Genomic DNA, 23,720 nt, shown 5'->3' with positions numbered 1-23,720 from the left:
ACTGTGTGCAAACAAAAAGTATTTCACTGTACATATGATAATAAAGAATCATTGACCTCATTCCATAATTAAAATAAACTGAATAACCAGATAACCAGTATATTTGGTCCAATAGTTGAGGGAAAAAGCAAGAATGAGCCCATTGAACAGGGATGATATTCGTAGTGATGACATTAGTTCAGCCTTTTTAATCATAGAATCCTGGATCATTTAGGACACACAAGAAAACTATTTAACCCAACGTGCTTGCAATGTCCAAACAAAATGATCCAGCAATAATCCACCTTCTAGATTAAAACTTCTGTTACCTGCTCAGGCAGTGAGTTCCAAACCATGACCACCATCTGAGTGAAAACATATTTTCACCATCCAGCTTTAATCCCTCTGCTAACTGCTTTAAATCTATGCATCCTGATTTCCTTCCCCCAAACCTCTGGAATGGGTATTGTGGATGGGAGAGCGCAAGACAATTGATTGGATAAGCCTTGAGGAAAATAAGGAACTACAGATGCTGGTTTGCAAAAAAAAAGACACAAAGTGCTGGAGTAACTCTGTGGGTCAAGCAGCATCCCTGTTGAGCATGGATATGTAACGTTTCAGGACCTTTCTTCAGAATCAGGTGCCATTTCCGGTCGGGACCCTTCAGAGAAGCTGGTTTACACAAAAGGACACAAAGTGCTGGAGTAACTCAGCAGGTCAGTCAGCATCTCTGGAAAACATGGATAGGTGCCATTTCAGGTCATACCCGAAACATCACCTATCAATGTTCTCCATAGATGCTGCCTGATCCAATGTGATACTTTAGCACCTTGTGTCCTTTTTTGGATAAGCCATTTTCTTGCTGAGTTGCAAAAATGGCTTGTGGGGCTGATTGACATGTTCTTGCCTATTGAATCCATCCATGCACTAATAATTTTACACCAGCCTCCTCTATTCCAGAGAAAATAATATTAGCCTGTTCAATCTTTCCCCCCAAGTTAAACTTTCCCTGATCCGACCTTCTTCCAAGTGAATTAAAAACTAAGAATTGTACCTTGAAGACACAAACGCTCCACAGGAAGAGTGAACCAACTGTGGCTAACAAGTAAAATTAAAGGTTGTATTACATCAAAGTGAAAGGCTTATAATGTTGTTAAAAATGGCCTGAGGTTTTGGAAGGTTTCATAATTTCAAAAAGGGACCAACAAAGGGAATACAGAATACCAGAATAAGATAGTAAGGAAAAGTAAAAACCTGTAAATGTGTAAAAAAAAAGAATATCAAAAGTTTTAGTGGGTGCTTGAAACACGTTGCTAGGGAGGATGGTGGTGGCCGATATAAGGCTTTTAGATAGGTGGTACTTGACTATGCAGGGTATGGAGGGATATGGATCACGTGCAGACAGATGAAAGTAGTTTATCTTGACATCATGTTCGGCAAGGACATGGTGAGCCAAAGGGCCTGTTCCTGTGCTGAGCTATTGGAGGAAGGGACTGCAGATGCTGATTTAAACCAAAGATAGACACAAAAATGCTGGAGTAACTCAGTAGAACAGGCAACATCTCTGGATAGAAGGAATGGGTGACATTTTAGGTCGAGACCCTTCTTCACCCGAAACGTCATCCATTCCTTCCATCCGGAGATGCTGCCTGTTCCGCTGGGTTACTCCAGCATTTTGTGTCTATCCGTGCTATTCTATGTTCTATTGTATGTTCTATTGAAATTATACTGAATGCGTGTCTATCACAAGTTTAAAAACAAATCGATGTAAAAGTTCTGTACCTTTTCTGCACAACTAATTTGTATCCCTTCAAATTCAGACGGTCGTCGTTCTTCAAGATGATTTGTTGGTCACTAACAGCGAGGCAAAGTTGAGGGTGAGCACGACACAAGATCATTCCAGCCTTGGTATCCATTCCGTAAAAGGGAAGAAGCACATGAGACAAAAGAAGAAAATGTTTTGGTGTGGTTATTACATTTGAATAAGTGAGAGCATGGCTATTCACAACAATGAAACACCAAATTCCATTAAAGAGATCTTGTGTCCCCTTTGTAGCCAATGACCTTCGGTATAGTGATGCAACATGTGTCTGTCCCTGGAAGTCAGAGGGCAAATTGCTGAAGTAAAACACAAAAACACAACGCACAGCACAGGGGAATTCAGTGGGTTAAGCAGCATCTGTGGAAGAAATGAACAGGTGATGTTTCTGATTGGGACTCTTCTTCAGTTCTGTCCCGAAACATGGTCTGTCCATTCCCACACAGATTTCCTCCACATATGTGAGTTCCTCCAGTACTTTGTATTTTTCTCAAAATTCCAGCATCTGCAGTTCCTTGTGTCTCAAATTAAAACACAAAGTGCTTTCCCATCTGATCCTATTTCAGCTACTCAAGATTTACTTTCTTAATACTCTTATGTTACAAAATAAAGCTGCAGCAAGTAAGAGTTTCATTGTTCCAATCCAGTATATCTGACAATTAAACACGCATGACTCTGGAAAAATATAGCGCCCATTCTTTGTTTAGTTTAGTTTATTGTCATGTGTATCGTGCATAGGCAGAAATCCTGGGGGGGGGGGGGGGGGGGGGTGACACGTCCCACCCATGCTTTGAGGTGGGGGACAATCCCCCCCGTGTTTTGCAACCCGGACTTTATCAGACGCTTTCTAAGGGCTGAATCGGCCCATTCGCAGGGCCTTTCAGCGCCCGGCGTGGCTTAAAATCAAACTACGGCATCGAGGCGATCGAGGTTCCAGATGTTGAAGCCCCCGCCAGCCGATGAAAGGCCCCGCGAACGGGCCGATTCAACCCCAACGATCCGGGGCGGACAAAGCTGCTGTCGCTGGAGTTCGGAGTCAGTCACCAACCAGGTCAGCTTCCAATGTTACCGTCCACAGGGCCCACGGCCGAAACTTTCGCGTGTGTGCGTGTGCGTGCATGCGTGTGTGTGTTTGTACGCATGCGCGCGCGCAGCCGCCAAGATATTGTGCTCCCCCCATGTTTTGATAGCGATTTCCATGCCTGGTACCGAGGTACAATGAAAAGCTTTTTGTTGCATGCTAATCAGTCTGGGGAAGATTGTACATGATTACAATCGAGATGTCCACAGTGTACAGATACACGATAAAGAGAATAATCTTTAATGCAAGATAGAGTCCAGTAAAGTCCCGAGAATCTCTAATCTAATCTCTAACTAAAGAGAGCTCAGGACCACTCTTTAGTTGTTGATAGGATGGTTCAGTTGCCTGATAACAGCAGGGAATAAACTGTCTCTGAATCTGTATCCCAATAATTGACATATGTCAGCAATGGCTTCAAATGATTCTTCCACCTAAACTAATATAAGTAACTAGAAAGTAGATTATACGGTGCTGTGTACTTCAGTGTTTAATAATGAAGACACACACACTTTCAAATGGCACCAAAACCTGGTGCCTCTTGCATGCAGTCTCAGTGGACTATTTCTGTACACTTTGCTAATTGAGGATTGTGCTTACATACAGTATGGAAATACATTACTGTTTGCAAAAACAGAATTTCACTGTGTGCTTGCACATTGACAATAAAGCACCACTGAACCATTGCACATACCATGTAATAAAACACAACAATTACTATTTCCAGACCAATTTGTATCTCTGTATAAATTCAACTAGGCATGATGCTATGTTTGACATGATTTTTCCATCTGATGCTCATCAAAATTACATTACTCCTGACGCAATACTTTTAAAGCATTGATGAGGGATTAAATGAGGCTAAGAGTGATCATATATATATTTCATGGAGTAAAACACAATAATTACCATTTCTAGGTCATTTTGTTCAACAATGTACATTTAACCTGTTCTACTGCAACCCAGTTATCCAACTGGGACCCCATTAAGATAAGTCTTATGTTTATTTCTTTACCTTTCATTTCCTACCTTACCAAAAGTGCCTCCACCCTTCAGCCCCCAATAGTTGCAGCTTCATTGTTGTTGCAACCCTCCAGCACACACATTACAACACAATGGAATTCCTAGGCTTCATTCTTTAAATGAGAATCTTTTCATTTTTCCACATCTTTTAATCACTATGACCTCTGGTGAAATATGATGCCGTAAGCATTTGGAGTTTACTGTTTATTGGGGCAGTTGCAGTCTTGGCCTTGGTTATCAGCTGAATTAAACAAACAAAAGGATGGTACAGTGATGCAACCTCAGTTCCACCCTGATCTTGGGGGTCTTGTCTGTGTGGAGTTTTCACATTCTCTCTGAGACTGCATGAGTTTCCTCACATATCCAGTAGATATGCGGATTTGAAAATTAATTGGCCTCTTTAAATTGCCCCTTGTGTGCAGGGAATAGATACTATAATGGGATGGCATATGACTAGTGTGACCAAGTTGGCGGGGACAAGGTACGCCAAAGGCCTGTTTCTCAGCCCTATCTTTCAATCGATCAATCAAACTCATCACATCATACTCCAAATTCGTAAGCACAGCCAAATATGTGCATTTTCCCTATTTGAAAAATTAATAATAATAATAACTTTATTTATATAGCACTTTTTCATACAACCCAATGCTTTCCACAAAAAACACAGGTCTAACCAAAAATACAATTTAAAACAGTAAGGTCAGAGGCAGTTAATAGAGCACAGATTTATATAAAAGCACAGATTTATATAAAAATATAAAATATAAAACTGAGAGTGTAAAAGGACAAAGGAAGTAAAGTCAGTTAAAAGCTTGATTAAAAAGGTAAATGTTTAGCTTCCGTTTAAAAATGTCAACTGAGGGGGCATCTCCCATAGCCCTGGGTAGGGTGTTTCGCAGCTTGGGGGCGTAATTGAAAAAGGCTACTTCACCAATTTTCTTATTGTTGCAGCATTGAGTGGCTAACAGGCCGGCAACAGAAGACCTGAGCGCTCGAGTAGGGGCATAGGGAAGGAGGGACTGTAAAATATGCTGCTCCTAAGCCATTTTGGGCTTTATAGACAAGGACTTTATAGTCTATGCAGGATCTCACAGGGAGCCAATGAAGGGAATATAATACGGTAAATAAGGCATTACAGTAATCAAGTCTGCTTGATATGAATAGACAATAGACAATAGACAATAAGGGCAGGAGTAGGCCATTCGGCCCTTCGAGCCAGCACCGCCATTCAATGTGATCATGGCTGATCATCCCCAATCAGTACCCCGTTCCTGCCTTCTCCCCATATCCCAACCCCACTATTTTTAAGAGCCCTATCTAGCTCTCTCTTGAAACCTCTTGAAAATATGAAATCATGTAAGAATTTTTTACAGTCATGTTGAGTTAAATAAGGCCATACTTTATAATCTCTGGATCTTTTCTGATATAAATAGACAATGGTATTTAGACAATAGACAATAAAGTGCATAGGAGTAGGCCATTTATACCCTTCGAGCAAGCAATCAAAATTTGGTGAAGTAGCGTCCTTTTTCAATTACACGCCCAGAACATAGAAAATTAGAACAGTACAGCAGAAGAATCGTCCTTCCAGCCCAATACGTCCGTGCCGAATATCATGCCAAGTTAATCTCCTTGCATGCATGTGATCCACATCCCAATGTTTCCTGCATATCAATGTGCCTATCCAAAAGCATCTTAAATGCTAAATTGTATTTGTTCTTCACTACCACCCCTGGCCATGTAATCCAGTCACCCATCGTTCTCTGTGTAAAAAGCTTGGCGCACACATCTCGTCTAAACTTTATCCCTTTCACCTTAAAACGATGCCATCTAGTCTTTGATATTTCCACCCTAGAAAGAAGGTTCTGACTGTCCTTTCCTCTGACTGCCTCTCATAATTACCACTTCTACCATCATCCTCTAATACACCTGAGAAACCAATCCAAGTATGTCCAACCACTGCTTACAGCTAAACTCTATAATCTAGGGAGCGTTCTAAAGCTCTTCTACACCCTCTCCAAAGTCTCCATATCTTTCCTGTAATGGGGCAACCAGAAACCTCACACAACACTCCCAAATCAGAAATAATTATTTGATAGATCACAATCAGTGAACTATGTATTCTTAACATTTCTTTTTCATGACAATCTTCAACTGAATCATGTTCTGTTTCCAACCTTCCCGTCGCCTGAAGAAATGTTTGCTAATATTTTGACATATGTCAATCTTTTTTCAACTTGGACCTAATTAATCTGATATCAAGTATTTGATTAGTTCATTACCTTTGCAATAACCCAAATGTGGGATGAAAACCATTTTGACACTCCCATTGAAGTCTTGGATTTCTTTTCTTCCACTGTAATAGAAGTAGTATTCTCATTCCTGTTTTCCACAGTGATCGAAGGATATATGACTAGTTGGGTATCTTTCTATTTGCAAAGCATAAAAGAAAAAATTAACCTGACAGTTGTTATAATACATTGTTATAATATTCATCCTATTTTTACCAGTTTAGTTTAGATTAGAGATATTGCTTGGAAACAGGCCCTTCGGCCCACCGAGTCCACGCTGACCAGCGACCGCCCATACACTAATTCTATCCTACATGCTAGGGATGATTTACAGAAGCTAATTAACCTACAAATCTGCACATCTTTGGAATGTGAGAGGAAACTGGAGCACCCGGAGAAAACCCACGTGGTCACACGGAGAACGTGCAAACTCCATAAACAGTACCTGTAGTCAGGTTCAAACCCGGGTCTCTTGCACTGTAAGACAGCAACTCTACCACTGTGCCACCCTATGTTAGTACTCTCTACCTCACCCTGCATGAGTAAACACAGCAGCTGAATCTCTGCTTGGCTATCGTTCTTTCTTAAATTCCATTCAAAATAATGAGCTGCACCTTGTTCAACCAAACCCCCAACTCACTCTCATCCCCAATGCAATCTCCAACACTAACATTTTATGGGAGCACTGATCCAGTTACACTGGAGATATGGCTGCTGTGCCTTCCAATGAAGCATGTGGTGATTAGGCCTGAGATGGTGAATCCTGAGGCCATGCCTCCAGATTACATTTGTTAGCTTGCGGTATTAAAGCCATGTAGAAACAATGAATTGCCATTGCTGGTTTACACAAAAAGACCTAAGGTGTGGAATAACTCAGCAGGTCAGGCAGCATCTCTGGAAAACATGGATAGGTGACATTTTGGGTCGTACCTGATACATCACCTATTCGTGTTCTCCAGAGATGCTGCCTGACCCATTGAATTACTCCAGCACTTTGTGTTCTTCGAGTATTAAAGGCATAATTGTATCACCTCTTAAAGGCATGTTCGGTTCTTTCTAAATGCCCCTAATAATAAAAAATGTGCTAAAACAATTGAAACTGATTAAAATATTTTGGAATTAAAAGTAGTGTTTATATAGAAAGCATGTGAGCAAAAACATTAGGTTGAATCAAAGCAAACATCCAAGTCATTTACCATTGCTTATCTATTATACCCAGATAAAGCAACATCATTTAAATGAATGGAGCCAAAATTAGTGTAATGAGGGGCCAGATATAAAGAATATTCAGCTTCTCAGCTCAGCATGTTATTGTTGCGTTCAGTGGTAAAATGGAAGATCAGTGGCACAGGCGTTTTAGCTCCACTGTGTTCCATACATCTGTGTTGCTATGTGCAGGCGTAGAAATCGAAAAGGTGCTAACCCATCCTACAGATGGTGGCATCCCACATAACTACAAGCTGAAGAGTATCACGGCCTAACCTATATTTGACAGTATCTATGAAGAAAGATCCACCATGCAATGCTGTTTGTAACACAGTGGATACCAAACAGCAGGTCAGATGGCAAACTGCTGGAGATTGATAATGCAACAAACAATTGGAGCAAACAGCATCACACTCTATGGCAGGTCAGACTAATTATACGTTTATTTTTAAAGAAGGAGGCAGAAAAAACACTGAATTATTTGTTAAATACGTAAAAGGGGAATCAAATCCTGTTGACATAGTCATGAAGAGCATAATTGTATCAGCAGGCATTTTGTTACTGCCAGTGAAATTTAAAAGATAATTTCTTCTGATATGATTTAAGTATTAACACTTTGAAGCAAGGAAGGAAAATAAATGCAACCATTGGAACAAGAATTGCCCCCATATCTTAGTTTGAATATATTTGTAAAAATGTCATTAATTTGAAGATCAAATTTATCTGTAAAACCTTTCCCCTTTAGAATGTTTGTGGTATCTCTTGAGTCTACTATCACCTACTTTAGACCGAGTGGTTAACCCTTATTGGATTCTGCAGTTATACATCCCTCAAATGACAATCTACCTCTCTATCATTCCGTCAGATATTATCTGAAGCAATTGATGTATGGAACTGAAGCAAAATGTAGTGAATGGAACGGATAGGAGAGATTTTGAGGAGTATGGGCCATACACAGGCAAATGGGACTAGTAATCATGTATTGTCTTACTGCTGACTGGATAGCATGCAACAATAGTTTTTCACTGTACCTCGGTAGACATGACAATAAACTAAACTGAGTCTAGATGGGACACCTTGGTCAGCATTATATAACTCTATGACTCCAACAAGCCAAATACTCATCGCTGTTTATCACCGAACAATTGAGTTTGTGAACTGGGCTAGCCCAACATAGAGAATCAGTGAGTTGAGGTAGGGTTTTGTGACATGGAAAAGAAAATATAAGGGATAGGGTTCAATGGAGAAAAATAGTCTCAGCCTTGAAGTATAGCCAAGGTTGAACACAGTACCGAAAGGAATCAGGGCAATATTACTGTTCCCAAAATTGTTGAGATACTCTAAATGAATTTGTTGAGCTGAGCAGTTTCCTTAAGACCACTGATAAAAGCTAGGGGGGGAGAATGCTAAAAAATAACTTTTTTTTTAGAAAACCAGCAAAGACATAATGGTCTTGTTGTAACTCTATGATTCAGTATCTTGGGAGTAATCTGAAAACATGAACTGAGCCATATTGCTTCTTATGAACTTCAGAAGCTAACCAATGATTAATTAATAATGTAATTGTAATATCGATCCCAAGGTCAGAATAAACCATTAGTAAATGTCAAACTTTCTTTTCTTATTTTTAAAGTTACTTTTCACTCTGTGACATACTGCAGGAAGAAGAAATCGGAAATGTGAAACACACTCTTAATGCAAGATTTTTGCATAATAGGTCAAGAAATTCAATTCCACTATACAATTAAAAATTACTTTCCCTTCCTCCTCAGCATCCACCATCGACCCCAATATTTTGATATCCCCGAGTCTACCAATGTCAAGGCCTCTATAACCCTCTAATCTCTGAATATTCTCTTCCACTGCATTAGCTCAGGTCCACAAATTCCCTGATGCCTCCAAATCCTTAGCACCTCTCCAAATGAGAGTAGTGTGGTCATATCATCACATCAATGGGTTTAGTGCACCCCAACCTCGTATTATGTTTTATGCAATCTGCCAAAAACTGTGATGAACCCAATCCACATAGGTGTTAAAGTATCCTTACAATATATTTAAACTACTAAAGAAGTGGGACCAAAAGTGACCAGCCCAGAATAACATCAGCAATCTCCTGATGAAAAGTGGCACAGAGGATCCAATAAAAAATTGTATTCAGGTGGCACTGAAGAACTTCCCTAGATAGTGATGAACGAGCCACGGCCCTGTTTACTTAGCCCCTCCAGTCAATGCCCAAGAACTGCCAACATTGGGGAATAGGCATTTAAATGATGTGAGGGTGCGTGACCCCCCCCCCCCCCCCCCCCCACACACACACACACAATCAGTCTGAAGAAGAGGTATAGAGAGGAGTAGAGGGATATGAGAACATTCCAGAGGAATATGAGAGGAATAGATCGGGTAGACGCACAAAGTCTCTGGCCCAGAGTAGGGGAATCGATGACCGAATGACATAGGTTTAAGGTGGGGGGGGGGAGATTGAATAGGAACCCAAGGAGTAACTTTTTCACACAAAGGGTGGTAGGTGTATGGAACGAGCTGCTGGAAGAGGTAGTTGAGGAAGGTATTATTGCAATGTTTCAGAAACATTTAGACAGGTACATGGATAGGTCAGATTTGGAGGGATAAGGGCCAAATGCAGGCAGGTGGGACAAGTGTAGGTGGGACATGTTGGCCTGTGCGAGCAGGTTGGGTCGAATAGCCTGTTTCAAAACTATATGACCATGACTAAGGGTCTCGACCCAAAATGTTCTCCATGTTCTCCAGGGAGGCCTGTCCCACTGAGTTACACCAGCGCTTTGTGTCACTTTGATTTTAATCAAAACTTTGCTAGACAGTTTAATAACTGAATTTAAGTTGTACTCACCTTTAATTGAAGAAAGTGATGTTTATTTATCATGTTCACTTTTTCATGTGAGGGTTGATTCATTTGTATCCAGTTATAATCTTCAGGGAACCCCGCGCACACTTCCCAAGCCTCCCACCTACAAAGTTAGTTGAGATCTTCAACATTCTTGTGAGTGTGTTCAATTAATAAATTTACTTATTTAACCTAATATTATAAGTTTGCTTTAAAAAAAATAATGATTTGTCATTTAACCTGAGGCTATATATTAAACACTTTAATATCATAACATTAAGCAGACACAGAAACATCCTCAGGTGCAGAGATGCATCAAATAGTACAAAAGGAAAATCTACAATACTAAATCTACAAATCTACTAAATCTTATTTTCATAAAACTTCTACTGCCTCCATATTATGTTGACCAAAATCGTAACACAAATCGTAATTTTCTGTTTCTTAGTGGTGGTGGCCTTGAAGCCAGTGAAAACAATTTCCATGAAGGTTAAATTTCATGAAATTGAAAATAATAATAGCTGGGTAAAGACCTGCCTAGTCAGCTTGTTGGGATTTTGGGTGGATTTATTTGTGTGGAGGTAATTTTCTTGATACTAAATTAAAAGGGCAATTGATCCCGACTCAAAAAACAATTTTCAGTGAATGCGGACACGAGAGACCATAGATCTGTAATCTTGAGCAAAGCACAAATTGCTGGCGGAACTCAGCGGGTCAGGTTAGCATCTGTGCAGGGAATGGACAGGCGACATTCCAGGTTGGGGCCTTCTTCAGACTGCTGGGACCAAAGGAGGGAGAGCAAGCTGGAAAGAGAGGTGGAGGCAGCTGGAATTCCTTTGAGCCTTAAGGTGAACCACGTCTTTTCACCACTGATCTCAAAACCAAGTCCATTAATACTTTGTTATTCCTTTGCTCCTGGGTTATGACAGTTCTGCACTCAAACAAAGTGCAGAGATAGTGTTGAGCTATTTAGAACGGTGGTATAACAGAATAACATAAGTGATGTGTATCTTCCCAATTAAATTATTTCAGTCAAATGTTTAAAACAATGTTTTATGTTATGCACTCAAGCAGATTTTTATTGTTAAAAGGGCAGGCTAAGATATCACTGTTTATTTAAAGTAGCATACTTTTCCAAACCAGTTAAGGGCCCATCATATTCCAAAGGAGTTTTGTAAACCATCTTCTGATCCTGGTCCATATATCCTCGTACCCGGTCAAACTTCACACAAAGAAAAGGTTTGCTGATGGTCCTGTAAAATATTTACTACAAATCATTATTTCTCTGACGGAGTAGAGTCACACAAGAATCAAAACAATCAACTCAGTAATTCACATGTGAATGCTTTCTATATAAAGCGAATCAACGACAATATCTTTGAGAGTCCTTAATTCCAATTATTTACATGTTTAAAGCAATCTATATAATTAAGGAATTCAAAAACAAAGAAAAATGAGAATTGGAGCAATAATTGAAATAATTACTTTTAACATTTCCAGTGACATCTGGTACCACAGGACTCTGCCTGAGGATTTTCTTTAGGATGCTGCCTGTCTTTTCCTTGACTACTTTACACTCCTTATATTATAATTGTATATTAATGCTTCATATAATGCATATGGCATGGTTAATTGGAATAAAAAGATTGTTTGACAAATTAATTTGGATTCCAGTTCAATTCCTCATAGGAAATGTACATATTGCACAAAAATAATCTTTATATAATGATAACTTTTTTCACTCGCCAAACAAAGTTCTGCTGTCTCCAAAAAAAAGCAATTAGTCTGCAGTTGATTCTAGGATTTAACTTGCATCATGTAACCTAATTGGCATAGTGATTAAGTTACTGCACTAGTACGCAGAGACCTGAACTTATCCCAGCATCTGTGGAACTTGCATTCTATCAATTAAATAAATGTGGAATACAAATCTTGATTCTGCAATGATGTCAATGAAACAAACAGATTTGTCTTTAAAATTCATCCCATTTGTTAATTTCCATGCGAAAAGGAAAGCTCGTCCCAGCCATAATTTCGCTATGTGCAAGGTCCAGGCTTGTCCCTTTTTACCAGTAGTTAATAAACAAAGTACGGACCAATCTTAATGATGAAGCTGTGACTGGAATCTACTAAAACTGTACATTGCCATCCCACAATTACTTTTCTTATTTTAGTTTAACCAAGTTCCTCTTAAAAATATCACATTTGCAATATTTTCTGGCGTGTGCTTGTCAAGCTACTGAGATTTGATTTCAGCTCTGGTAGTTATTGTGAAGAACAAATGTAACACATAGTACTGCGTCTTGCCTCCTCGCAATGCGGAAAGCACCCATGGAGAACGCAAGCCCCATCTATTTGTCATTCCATTTATTATCACTGATGCATAATAGGTTAAGACGTTATTGGGAGCAACACAAAAACAATGGGGACTGTGTTGTCAGAGAGTTTGATAAAATTCACTTGATACTTTTCAATTACTGTCTGATTCGCCTTAAAAATGGACAAACTACAAATGCCACGGGACAGGTCAAAGCAGTCCAAGATAACAACAGGATGATGGGCTGTGTGCCCCCTGTAGTGTTTCCATCTGCCATCATTAAGGTGACTATTCAAACATGAAAAATGTCCTCTCGCTGTGCTGTCGGGCTGACACTGGGAACTATGACAGTGCTCCATGGATAAACCTGGATAGCAAGAGATGGTAAGTTTCTCCAAAATGTGAATGCAGCAATCCCATGTAATAGCTGGCTTATTACTTCCTTGCAAGTTTTGTCAGCTCAGTGGAAGCTGCAGAAATAAATGCGCATCGCTTATTTTTTTTTACCTGTATTCCTCTCCGTAAGATACCCAAACCTTCTGACCATTTTCAAGGGAGTGTGGATTTTTTATTTCTTGTCCATTTTCATCAAACAACCTGGTTGGACAAAGATTGAGCCCTGAAGCATGGTGCCCTGGTGAATACTGGAGCCTTTGGCGAATCATTTGAAGAAACTGAGGTGGGACCATAGAGAAAAAAAGACTGATTTGAAAAACTGTTTCATTTCCTGTGCAATTGTAATTCTAACACACATTAATTAAGTACAAAAGAACACATGGGGAGTGTGAAATGATTGAATTGTTTAGCTTGTTGTCAGAAACCAAAGAGAACACAGGAGTATTACCAGCAGGGGGTGCAACTGTATTACCACTGGCTTTGACCCCTGCTCCTGTGCTGCTTGTAGACATTGAATTGTTCAGTGTAATCGCTGGTTGCCTGCTCTTCTGTTGTTTCCTGAAGTCTGAGTTCATGTTGTTGACCCTATCCAGCACAGCTTATGTATTAGATTTCCTCCAAAACCAGCAGGCATATGCATAATGATATTGAGAAACTGAAATTGCTGACTGCCCAAATAACGGATGGACAATAATTGATTATCCGGGGGAGAAACCACCATGGACACCCTAAGTTTGCCTGCTGCAGTAATTGGACAGTTCTTAAGTGCACTAGAATCTGCATATATGTATGGAAATAGGGGCTCCTGAACAGGTTATTTAAAAAAAACTATTGCAATTTTTAAAATACAAAAGATCCAAAATGGCCATAGTTCCAACCTTCTCTGGGGAGTTGGACATGGGGAAGAAGGCTCGGGATAAATTGGGTCAAAGCTGCAAAATTGCCCAAAATATTGTTTAGTCAGCCTTAATTCCCAGCATCGAAAACAGTGAACACATTTGATTCAAGGGTAAGAAATGCCTGTCGTAAAATACAATTTCTGTAAGGACTCAAAATGGGTTGTGCATTCCATCTGACTTTAGTATCCAATGTTGATGTACGCCAATTTTGTGTTCATGCCAAAGTTAACCAGAGGAGGAATTCCTTTAGTCAGAGGGTGGTGAATCCGTAGAATTCATTGCCACTGACAGCTGTGGAGGCCAAGTCGATGGATATTTTTAAGGCGGAGATTGACAGATTCTTGATTAGTGTCAGGGGTTATGCGGAGAAAACGTAATTGAGAGGGAAAGACAGATCAGCCATGATTGGATGGTGGAGTAGATTTGATGGGCTGAATGGCCATATTCTGCTCCGAGAACCTATGAACCAAACTCGCCAGAATACCAGACAAGATGGTGAGTGGAGAGATTTCACTGTCCTTTTCTTGCTGATATTAAGAAAAAAAACATAATTGACCTATTCTAGGCAGTTTTTAGGCACATTTTAACCTGGTGTAAAAGCTATTGTGCAACATTTCTGAAAAGCTATTCAGTGTTTAGTTGTTATATGATGGTGATGACACAAACTGTCCAAGGAAGGAACAAAGCAGAATAACTTCCAAAAGTACATTTGCACATAACGAAAAGTAACAATCAAAAGTCTTTTCTTCACATTAAAATATTCATACATAGTAGATTAAAGAAGCAATTGTATGGTTCCACGAAAGGTAACTAAATAATTCAGGTCATAAAATTGCTTTTCCATTTACTCATTGTTTAACTTTAAGTGGCCGCTATATATATATATCATAATAGGACATCAACAATAATTGAACACTCTGGAATTATTTATAAAGATAGTATTTCTGGTTGATGTCACAGAATAGTAACTTAAATATGATGACATGATGAGGGCAGATGGGATGTGTTCCCTGTTGTCAAGAGTCAAGAGTGTTTTATTGTCATATGTCCCGGATGAGACAATGAAACTCTTACTTGCTGCAGCACAACAGAATATGTGGATATGTAAACATAGTACATAAGATGAGATAAGATTTTCACACAGAGAGTGGTGAATCTCTGGAACTCTCTGCCACAGAGGGTAGTTGAGGCCAGTTCATTGGCTATATTTAAGAGGGAGTTAGATGTGGCCCTTGTGGCTAAGGGGATCAGGGGGTATGGAGAGAAGGCAGGTACGGGATACTGAGTTGGATGATCAGCCATGATCATATTGAATGGGCCGAATGGCCTACTCCTGCACCTAATTTCTATGTTTCTATATAGAAGAGGAAGAGGAAAAAAAAAGAAAAAGTGAAAAAGTGAAAGTTCAATAAATATCAAATATAGTGCAATAATAATATAGTTTAGAGCTCAGAGCTTATTCGTTGTTGTGTTCAATAGCCTGATGGCTGTAGGGAAGAAGCGGTTCAAGAACCTGGACGTTACAATTTTCAGGCTCCTGTATCTTCTTTGTGATGGCAATGGTGAGATGAGTGTGTGGCCAGGATGGCGTGGGTCCTTGATGATTTTGCCACTACGATAGATCCCTTCTACGGTGGGGAGATCAGAGTCGGTGATGGACTGGGCAGTGGTCACAACTTATTGTAGTCTTTTTCGCTCCTGGACGTTCAAGTTGCCGAACAAGGCCACGATGCAACCAGTCAGAATGCTCTCTATCGTGCACCCGTAGAAGTTTAGGAGAATCCTCTTCGATATGCCGAATCTCCATAATCTTCTCAGGAAGTAGAGTCGCTGATGTGCCTTCTTTATAATTGCATCGGTGTGCTGGGCCCAGGAAAGATGTTCTGATATATGCACGCCCAGGAATTTGAAGTTATTGAACCTCTCCACCATTGCCCCATTAATATGAACATTATTGTGGGTCCTCATCCTTCCCCTACCAAAGTCCACAATCAGTTCCTTGGTCTTACTGATGGTCATTTGGTCAGTCGATTGATCTCACTTCTATACTCTGACTCGTCCCAATCTGTGATTCGTCCCACCACAGTGGTGTCGTTGGCGAACTTGATGATGGAGTTCGCACTATGTCTGGCCACGCAGTCATGGGTATAGAGTGAGTAAAGCAGGGGGCTGAGCATGCAGCCTTGAGGTGCTCACATACTAATTGTTACTGAGGATGAAGTGATTCCTCCAATTCAAACAGATTGTGGTCTGTAGATGAGGAAGTCGAGGATCCAATTGCAGAGGGATGCGCAGAGGCCCAGTTCCATGAGCCTGGTAACCCTGGGAAGGGATGATGGGAAGGGAGGAGCTTCTTTCCGGCCGCTGTACTCTACTAAACAACAGAGCTGTAGTCTATAAATTCAAATCGTTGCCTGACTTCAAGATGTGTTTTGTCTCTGTACTGTACACCAAGTGAATCTGAATCTGAATCTAATGAATCTGAGCTCCGTCTATAAACAACACCTGACGTAAGTGTTTTTATTGTCCAAGTGGTCCAATGCATCCTCCGTTGACCTGTGTGGTGGTATGCGAACTGTCGAGGTAGGAGTTGATGTGCACCAGAACCCACCTCTCAAAGCACTTCATCACCACAGACGTTAGTGCCACTGGTCGATAGTCATTGAGGCAGGCCACCTTACTCTTCTTGGGAACCGGTATTATTGATGCCCTCTTAAACCAGGTGGGAATCTCAGACCTCAGAAGTGAGAGGTTGAAAATGTCCGCAAAAACTCCGGCCAGTTGGTCTGCACAGGTCTTGAGAACTCGACCGGGTATACCAGTAGGTCCAGGTGCTTTCCGAGGGTTCACCCCCCTGAAGGATCTTCTGACGTCGGCCTCTGTGACTGTGACTGTAATGCCGTCAGGGCAAATGGGGGCTTGGGAAGGCACATCAGTGTTCTCCCTATCGAACCGTGAGTAGAACACATTGAGCTCGTCAGGGAGTGATGCTTAGCTGTCGTTTGAGCTGTCTCCTGATTTCGCCTTGTGATGGCATTCAAGCCCTGCCACAGTTGCCGAACATCATATGAGCTCCTGACCAGTGTAAACTCCTGGAACATTTTGTTGAATATTGTGAAGCAAACAAACAGTAGTTGTGGACAACATCTGGTAAATGTGGTTACAAGATTATTTGTAAAGACAGTGAGTTTACAGTAGCTCCTCTTGTGGGAAATTCAATGTCGAACCCATTGCCTTCAATGGAGAGTAAAAGTGTACCCTATGTAAACAAACATTGTTCAATTACCATTGACTTCCTGAATTATGAGTAAGGTTAAAATCTGTACTCTTGACTTTATCTGATTTTGTTTAACCAACATCATTATCATTATTGCAACTTTTTTTTTAGATAATGAAACCTTACCTTATCCATCATAAATTTGTCATTGCCAGTGTCTTTATCAATGCTCTTCATGTTAATATACATGACGACCTCTCCTATGTCCAGACCATTTCGATACACCTAATAAATAAATTAAACAGAGTTTATTGTTTGCAACTGTGCTAATAGACTACTTCAGAGTGAATGCTTTTTTATAGTGAATGGTTGGCATCTGGGGAGTGTTGTGGAGCAGAGGGATCTAGGAGTGTAGGTGCATGATTCCTTGAAGGTCGAGTCGCAGGTAGAGAAGGTGGTCAAAAAGGTCTTTGGCACATTGGTCTTCATCAGTCAGAGTATAGAGTTGGGAGTTCATGTTGCAGTTGTGTAAGACGTTGATGAGACGGCATTTCAAGATACAAGATACAAGATACATTTAATTGTCATTTGGACCCCTTGAGGTCCAAACGAAATGCCGTTTCTGCAGCCATACATTACAAACAAATAGACCCAAGACACAACATAATTTACATAAACATCCATCACATCGCTGTGATGGAAGGCCAAAAAAACCTATCTCTCCACTGCACTCTCCCCCCCCCGATGTCAGAGTCAAAGTCAAAGTAATTTACAATATTGTGTTCAGCTATACTGTAGGAAAGATATTGTCAAGCTTGAAAGGGTTCGGAAAAGATTTACGAGGATGTTGCCAGGACTAGAGGGTGTGAGCTATAGGGAGAGGTTGAGTAGGCTGTGTCTCTATTCCTTGGAGCACAGGTGGATGAGGGGTGATTTCATAGAGCTGTACAAAATCATGAGAGGAATAGATCGGGTAAATGCAGAGTCTTTCACCCAGAGATGGGGAATCGAGGACCTCGGGGACATAGGTTCAAGGTGAAGGGGAAATTATTTAATAGGAATCTTAGTGGTAATTTTTTCACACAAATGGTGGTGCGTATATGGAAAGCGGTCAGATGAGGTAGTTGAGGCAGGGACTATCCCAACATTTAAGTAACAGTTAGACAGGTGCATGGATAGCACAGGTTTGGAGTGATATGGACCAAAACAGGCAGGTGGGACTAGTATAGTTGGGACATGTTGGCCGGTGTGGGCAAGTTGAGCCAAAGGGCCTGTTTCCACACTTTATGACTCTATTATGATGATGCCCTGTTTGAATTTAAATGATTTATTTCCCGCTAACATGATAAAATTCAGTTAAGGTACATTTTTCATACACGTAGCCTTCATGCCAAAGTGTAATACAGCCAAAGAGGTTCCAACTGAAAATATATTTGCTTTAATAGGGGAAAAACAGCAGCCAAATTATTTGTAGCAAGCTCCTAGAAACATCAATGAAATATCTGCAGATAATCTGTTTATAGAGATGTTGGTTGAAGATTGAACTTTAAGAGCAGAGACAAGGTCAACACTCAACATTTAAGAATAAATCTATATCAAATATAGAACTAACTGGTAATGCATTTTGTAACTCATTAGCTTGGAGGTCTCTGCTCCGTATCAGTAAATATTCAATGAATGGGCAATATTTTTATTAGTTGAGGATATCGAGGCAATCAGGTGGATGAGTAGAGCAGATCCAGGTCCATTTGCATGCTTACTAATAGAATGGACATAGATCCATCACTGTAAAAATCGATTCAGTACTTGTGGGTACAAGTTTGTTGCTGTTCACGGGATATAATACCGAGAGCATAGGTGTAGAAAAGTGGTAAACTAAACTGTGCCAACGATATATTGAATAAATCAACATGGGGGCAGCGAGTAAATTGGTGAGGAGGCAGAAAGTGTAGCAGTCAAGGAGAAATGAGGAGATACAATGAACTGCAGAAGCTGGAGTCTTGCGTAAGACACAAAGTGCTGGAATAACTCAACAAGTCAGGCAGCATCTGCGAAAGAAATAGATAAGCGACGTTTTGGGTCGGGACCCTTCTTCAAAGAAATGAGAAGGCAACAAAGTAGGAATGAGCAGGCAGTTGAGCAACAGTGAATGGAGCAACATGGATGTTATAAAAAAGCAAAGTGTCTTTGAGTTTGATTTAAATCATCAGTATCGAGCTATGTATGGTTAAAATAAACCATATTGTGGTGTAACACTTGGAAGTGATTTGGATTGTAAATCTTGCCTTATCTCCACCAAATAATTGTGCACAACTGATCTACATCTACCCAAGCAGGTGTCTGTGGAATAATGCCTCAGAGAATGCTGAAGTATCTTCTTACTGCATTGAAATGCCTTCCTATATTGAAGAGACAAATGTGCAATGGGGCTTGAACCCATGACCTTAAGACAGAGACAAGCATCACCAACTAGGTCAAGCTGCTGCTTGTAGATAGATAGATGAATTACTTTATGCAACTCAGTGATTATTTAGACTCAGAACTCAATGGACAATAGGTTGATAATTCATTAACCTATGTTAAATCAGCTATAACTCAGTTAACTAACAAAGACACTAGTAATGATAGGGTTCCACAGCAACTAAATTGCAAGTATGGCAGTGTCAGAAATTGAAGAATAATGCGGCAAATCACGGATTCCCAGGAATAGAGTACAATTAATTTTCAATTATGTTCAAACTTTGAAAAAGGAATACCGTACATTGTCATGGCTGCAATACAATCAGGGTTACTGTAGCAAAATTAGTCTATTCAGGCACTGCACTGGCTTTCTGTCCTGAAGGCCTTATTTCATACCCAGCCTCAGTGAATAATTACACTGGCAGGCCAAAACTGCCCATTCAAGCCAAGAGATGATACTAAGTGCTGGAGTAACTCAGCTGGTCAGACAGCATCCTTGTAGAAAAAGGATGAGTGATGTTTCGGGTCGGAATCCTTCTTCCGACCCAAATCGTCACCCATCCCTTTTCTCTGCCTGACCCACTGAGTTACTCCAGCACTTTGTGTTTAGCTTTTGTATAAGCCAACATCCGCAGTTCCTTTCTATACAAGAGATAATACTGTTGAACTTGTACTGCAGACCATGCACCCAAAGTCTAAATCTGTGGGAGGCACTCTAAAGAATTGTTGACAATTCACAACAGTAATTCAAGATAATGTAATTTTACACCAAGCAGTAACACATTTCCGTGCACATTCCATTTTGCAACATAGTTAGCTTAGGTCTTCCTGAAATTAGCCAAACAGCAACCAGTTCAGGTTATGTACACCTCAGTTCAATGCTTGTCTCAATACCAAGTCTTTCAAGCCTCTGAATATTTCAATACTGTAAAAATAGTTCCACACTTCAAAAGACACACAACCCCAGCAACGCACTTTGGACCAAAAGTGTGTTCTGAGTGTGGATTCCATGCAGCGTGGTCCAAGGCACCGAGCGCATTTGTATCAGCCCTTCATGCTTTCCCGTGCCAGTTATGTGATTGGGGTTAGTTGGGGCGGGGAAATCAGAAATCAGAGCACCAACTGAGAGAAGTATTGGGACCCTCAAGTTAAGTTGAGGCAATTTCTGATGATGGGAGGGATTGAAGTTGGCCATGGATACACAGAATATTGCCTTTCGGCCCACAATGTCCATGTTGAACATCATGCCACGATAAACAAATCTCCTCTGCCTGCATATATATTTTAGTTCCCTTCAGATCCCAGTGCCTATCTAAAAGCCTCCTACATGCTACCATTGTATCTGCTACTAATACTACCCTTGGCACATGGTTCCAGGCAGCCACCATCCTCTGTGTAAAAATGTGCCCTGCACAACTCCTTTAAACTTGACCTTTATAGTTATTTTCATAGTTGGATGCTCATAGTTGTAGTGGAGCTACAGTCTGAAGAGATTGGCCCAAGGGAGCCCTCAGTAAAGAGACAGGTATTGTGGGTAGAAAGGAGTGATGGAGTAAAGTTGTGTAAAGAACTTATACGGGGCTACTTCTCGGGACTTGTTGTTCATGTTGGACTTTCTGCCTCATCCAACAGCACTACTAACCTGACTGTTCTCCCTCCACCCCCCTCTTACCCGCTCAATCAATCATCCAGTTTCCTGGCAGCTTTCTCAACTCAGTTCTTTGGTTTAGAACTAATCTTCGGTGGCCATGATCTTGATTGTCCAGGCTTTATCATCACTGGGTTTGGTGGCTTTGCTCAGTTTTGGATTTCCTTGATATATGATTTCACCATCTGTTCAATATCTGGTTATTAAACTTCAATGCACCATTTGCAGACACAAATGGTGCATTTCATACTTTTCGTACACCTTCCTCCCAATTGGGGAAATTTGTATTTTTAGATTTGTTATACTGCAGTATCCCTGACCCATTAAAGGCATCCATTTTCCAATTCATCATGAGACAGTCTGCACTTCACGCTGCCTCAACAAGGCCACAACCATAATCAAGGATCAGTCTCACCCTAGCTGCAACCTGCATATCTTGGGATGTGAAAGAAAACCAGTGCACAACTGGAGCCCAAATGGTCACTAAGAAAGCCTGCAAACTCCCCACATATAAAGGCACAAAATGCTGGGGTAACACAGCACTTGAGTTGCAGCATCTCCAGTTGCTTGTTTCTCCACACAAATAACATCGGAGATCAGAATCAAACTTGTTGGCTGGAGCTTTGAGGAAGCAGCTCTACTATCTCTCTTTCCAAATCCTGACAAACAGTTTTTCATTTGGAACATTAACTCTGTTTCCCTTTCTGGCTTTATTATCTTTTAATACTCTTAGTTTTAATACCAAGCTTAGGATTGAAACAGTAGGGGCGCTGCATTGGTGGCAGCCTCTGCCTACAGCCTGTTCGTCTTTTCAATCTTTTTTTAAAATTTTCAGTTAGTTTAATGTCTGTTTTGGGGGGAAACTTTAACTTTTCTATGTGGGGGAGGGGGGCAGGGTAAGGGGGAAACTGTTTCCCAGCCGTTCCTGGCGGGGACGCGACTATTTCTCCGAGTCGCGTCCTCGCCCCCCCACCTCGCGGCCTACCAGCTGGATTGGAGCGGCCTTTCCTGCCGTGGACCGGGAACCGGACCAGAGCTACAACAGCGGCGGCGCGGCACTGGATTCACCACGGAGCGGGCGATGCCTACCTGGATCGCCGTTTGGAGCTCCGGAGCTTTGGGCCACTGCTCCAACATTGTGGAGCTGCGGTTTGGGAAAGCTTCCAACGCGGGCGGTGCTGACCATCATCGCGGAGTCCTGGGGCTCCTTGCAGAGGGCCGCCAGCATGATTCACCGCCCATCGCGGCCTGCGGACTTTGGGAGCCGCGGGCCCCGGTAGGAGGTGCCCGACTCTGTTGCCCAGGCTGGTGAGGACATCCCCCAGCCCCGACGTCGGACTTACATCACCCCGTCGAGCGGGCCTGAACATCGGGGCTACCCGTAGCGGCGACTGCGGAGGACTCGGGCAGGCCCCGACCACGGGTGAACATTGGGGAACATTGGAGGAAGAGACTGACTTTGGTGCCTTCCCTCACAGTGGGAAACTTTGATTCTGCTGTGTGGGGATGTTTTTATGGTGAATTCTATCGTGTGTTGTGTTCTTTATTTTAATTGTATGGCTGTATGGTTATCTCATTTCACTGTGCCATTTGGCACATGTGACAAATAAATGTATCTTGTATCTTGTAAGCAGTGGCACTCCAATTTTGACAAAATCTTAATATACACCGAAAATAAAAAGCAGCATAATAAAAAACAAAACACACTTAAAACATGGTAATCCTGTTTAGATTTCACACTTTCACCAATCAAGGTGTATTTTTTTTAACCTATGCACTTTATGGTTTGCTAGATGTTTTTGTAACACCACTTTCAACCAATGTGCACAAAACAAATTGCTAATGTGAACAAACGTTTTGTACTTTGAATCAGAAATAATTGCAATGAATGATTAACGCAAGTATATCAAACACTCTAAGACAAGTCACAAACTGGGAAATAAAAACAAATTAAGCAATGGGGCAATGTGTTCTTCTATTGCATGCCCACATACTTTAGGTTGAATGTATTTGTTTAAACCATGTATGTAGGAAGGAACTATAGATGTTGTTTTACACCAAAGATAGACACAATATGCTGGAGTATTCAGTCTGAAGAAGGGTCTCGACCCGAAACGTCTCCAGATATGCTGCCTGTCCCGCTGAGTTACTCCAGCATTTTGTGTCTATCTGTATTTCAACCATGTGTATGTCCACAGAGATAACAGTATATCTGAACTTCTGCTGCCACTTCTTAGGACAAAGAGAGGCTAATGGGCCTGTCCCATTTACCCGACTATTTCGGTGACTGCCAGCACCCGTCATAGGTCGTTGAAGGTCGCCGAAAATTTTCAACATGTTGAAAATCCAGCGGTGACCAGAACAAGGTACGACTCTCTGAGCGACCACTCATGATCATACAGGCTTCACTCCGCGACATGTCACCAGGGTGTCGCCTGTATGGTCGTGAGTACACTCCTCAGTCGCCCAAAGAGTCGTAGCGTATTTCCGGTCGCCGCTGAATTTTCAACATGTTGAAAATTTTCGC

General features: G+C 41.2%; 1 protein-coding gene across 2 annotated transcripts in view; it reads right to left on the bottom strand.

The window, feature by feature from the left end:
- Positions 1–23,720, bottom strand: part of LOC129705626 (doublecortin domain-containing protein 1-like) — a 296,861-nt gene that overhangs the window by 142,632 nt on the left and 130,509 nt on the right. For both annotated transcript variants that reach the window (XM_055649265.1, XM_055649266.1), the window contains 6 exons: positions 17,272–17,370; positions 13,081–13,247; positions 11,387–11,509; positions 10,263–10,380; positions 6,182–6,328; positions 1,762–1,883 (listed from right to left, as the gene is read on the bottom strand). In XM_055649265.1, the coding sequence (XP_055505240.1) occupies positions 1,762–1,883; positions 6,182–6,328; positions 10,263–10,380; positions 11,387–11,509; positions 13,081–13,247; positions 17,272–17,370 (776 nt within the window). The remainder of the gene's footprint in view (positions 1–1,761; positions 1,884–6,181; positions 6,329–10,262; positions 10,381–11,386; positions 11,510–13,080; positions 13,248–17,271; positions 17,371–23,720) is intronic.

Source organism: Leucoraja erinacea, chromosome 18 (genome assembly GCF_028641065.1).
Source record: "Leucoraja erinacea ecotype New England chromosome 18, Leri_hhj_1, whole genome shotgun sequence".
Lineage (NCBI taxonomy): Eukaryota > Metazoa > Chordata > Chondrichthyes > Rajiformes > Rajidae > Leucoraja > Leucoraja erinaceus.
The sequence above is the reverse complement of the archived record's forward strand: the minus strand, read 5'-3'. Positions and strand labels throughout refer to the sequence as shown.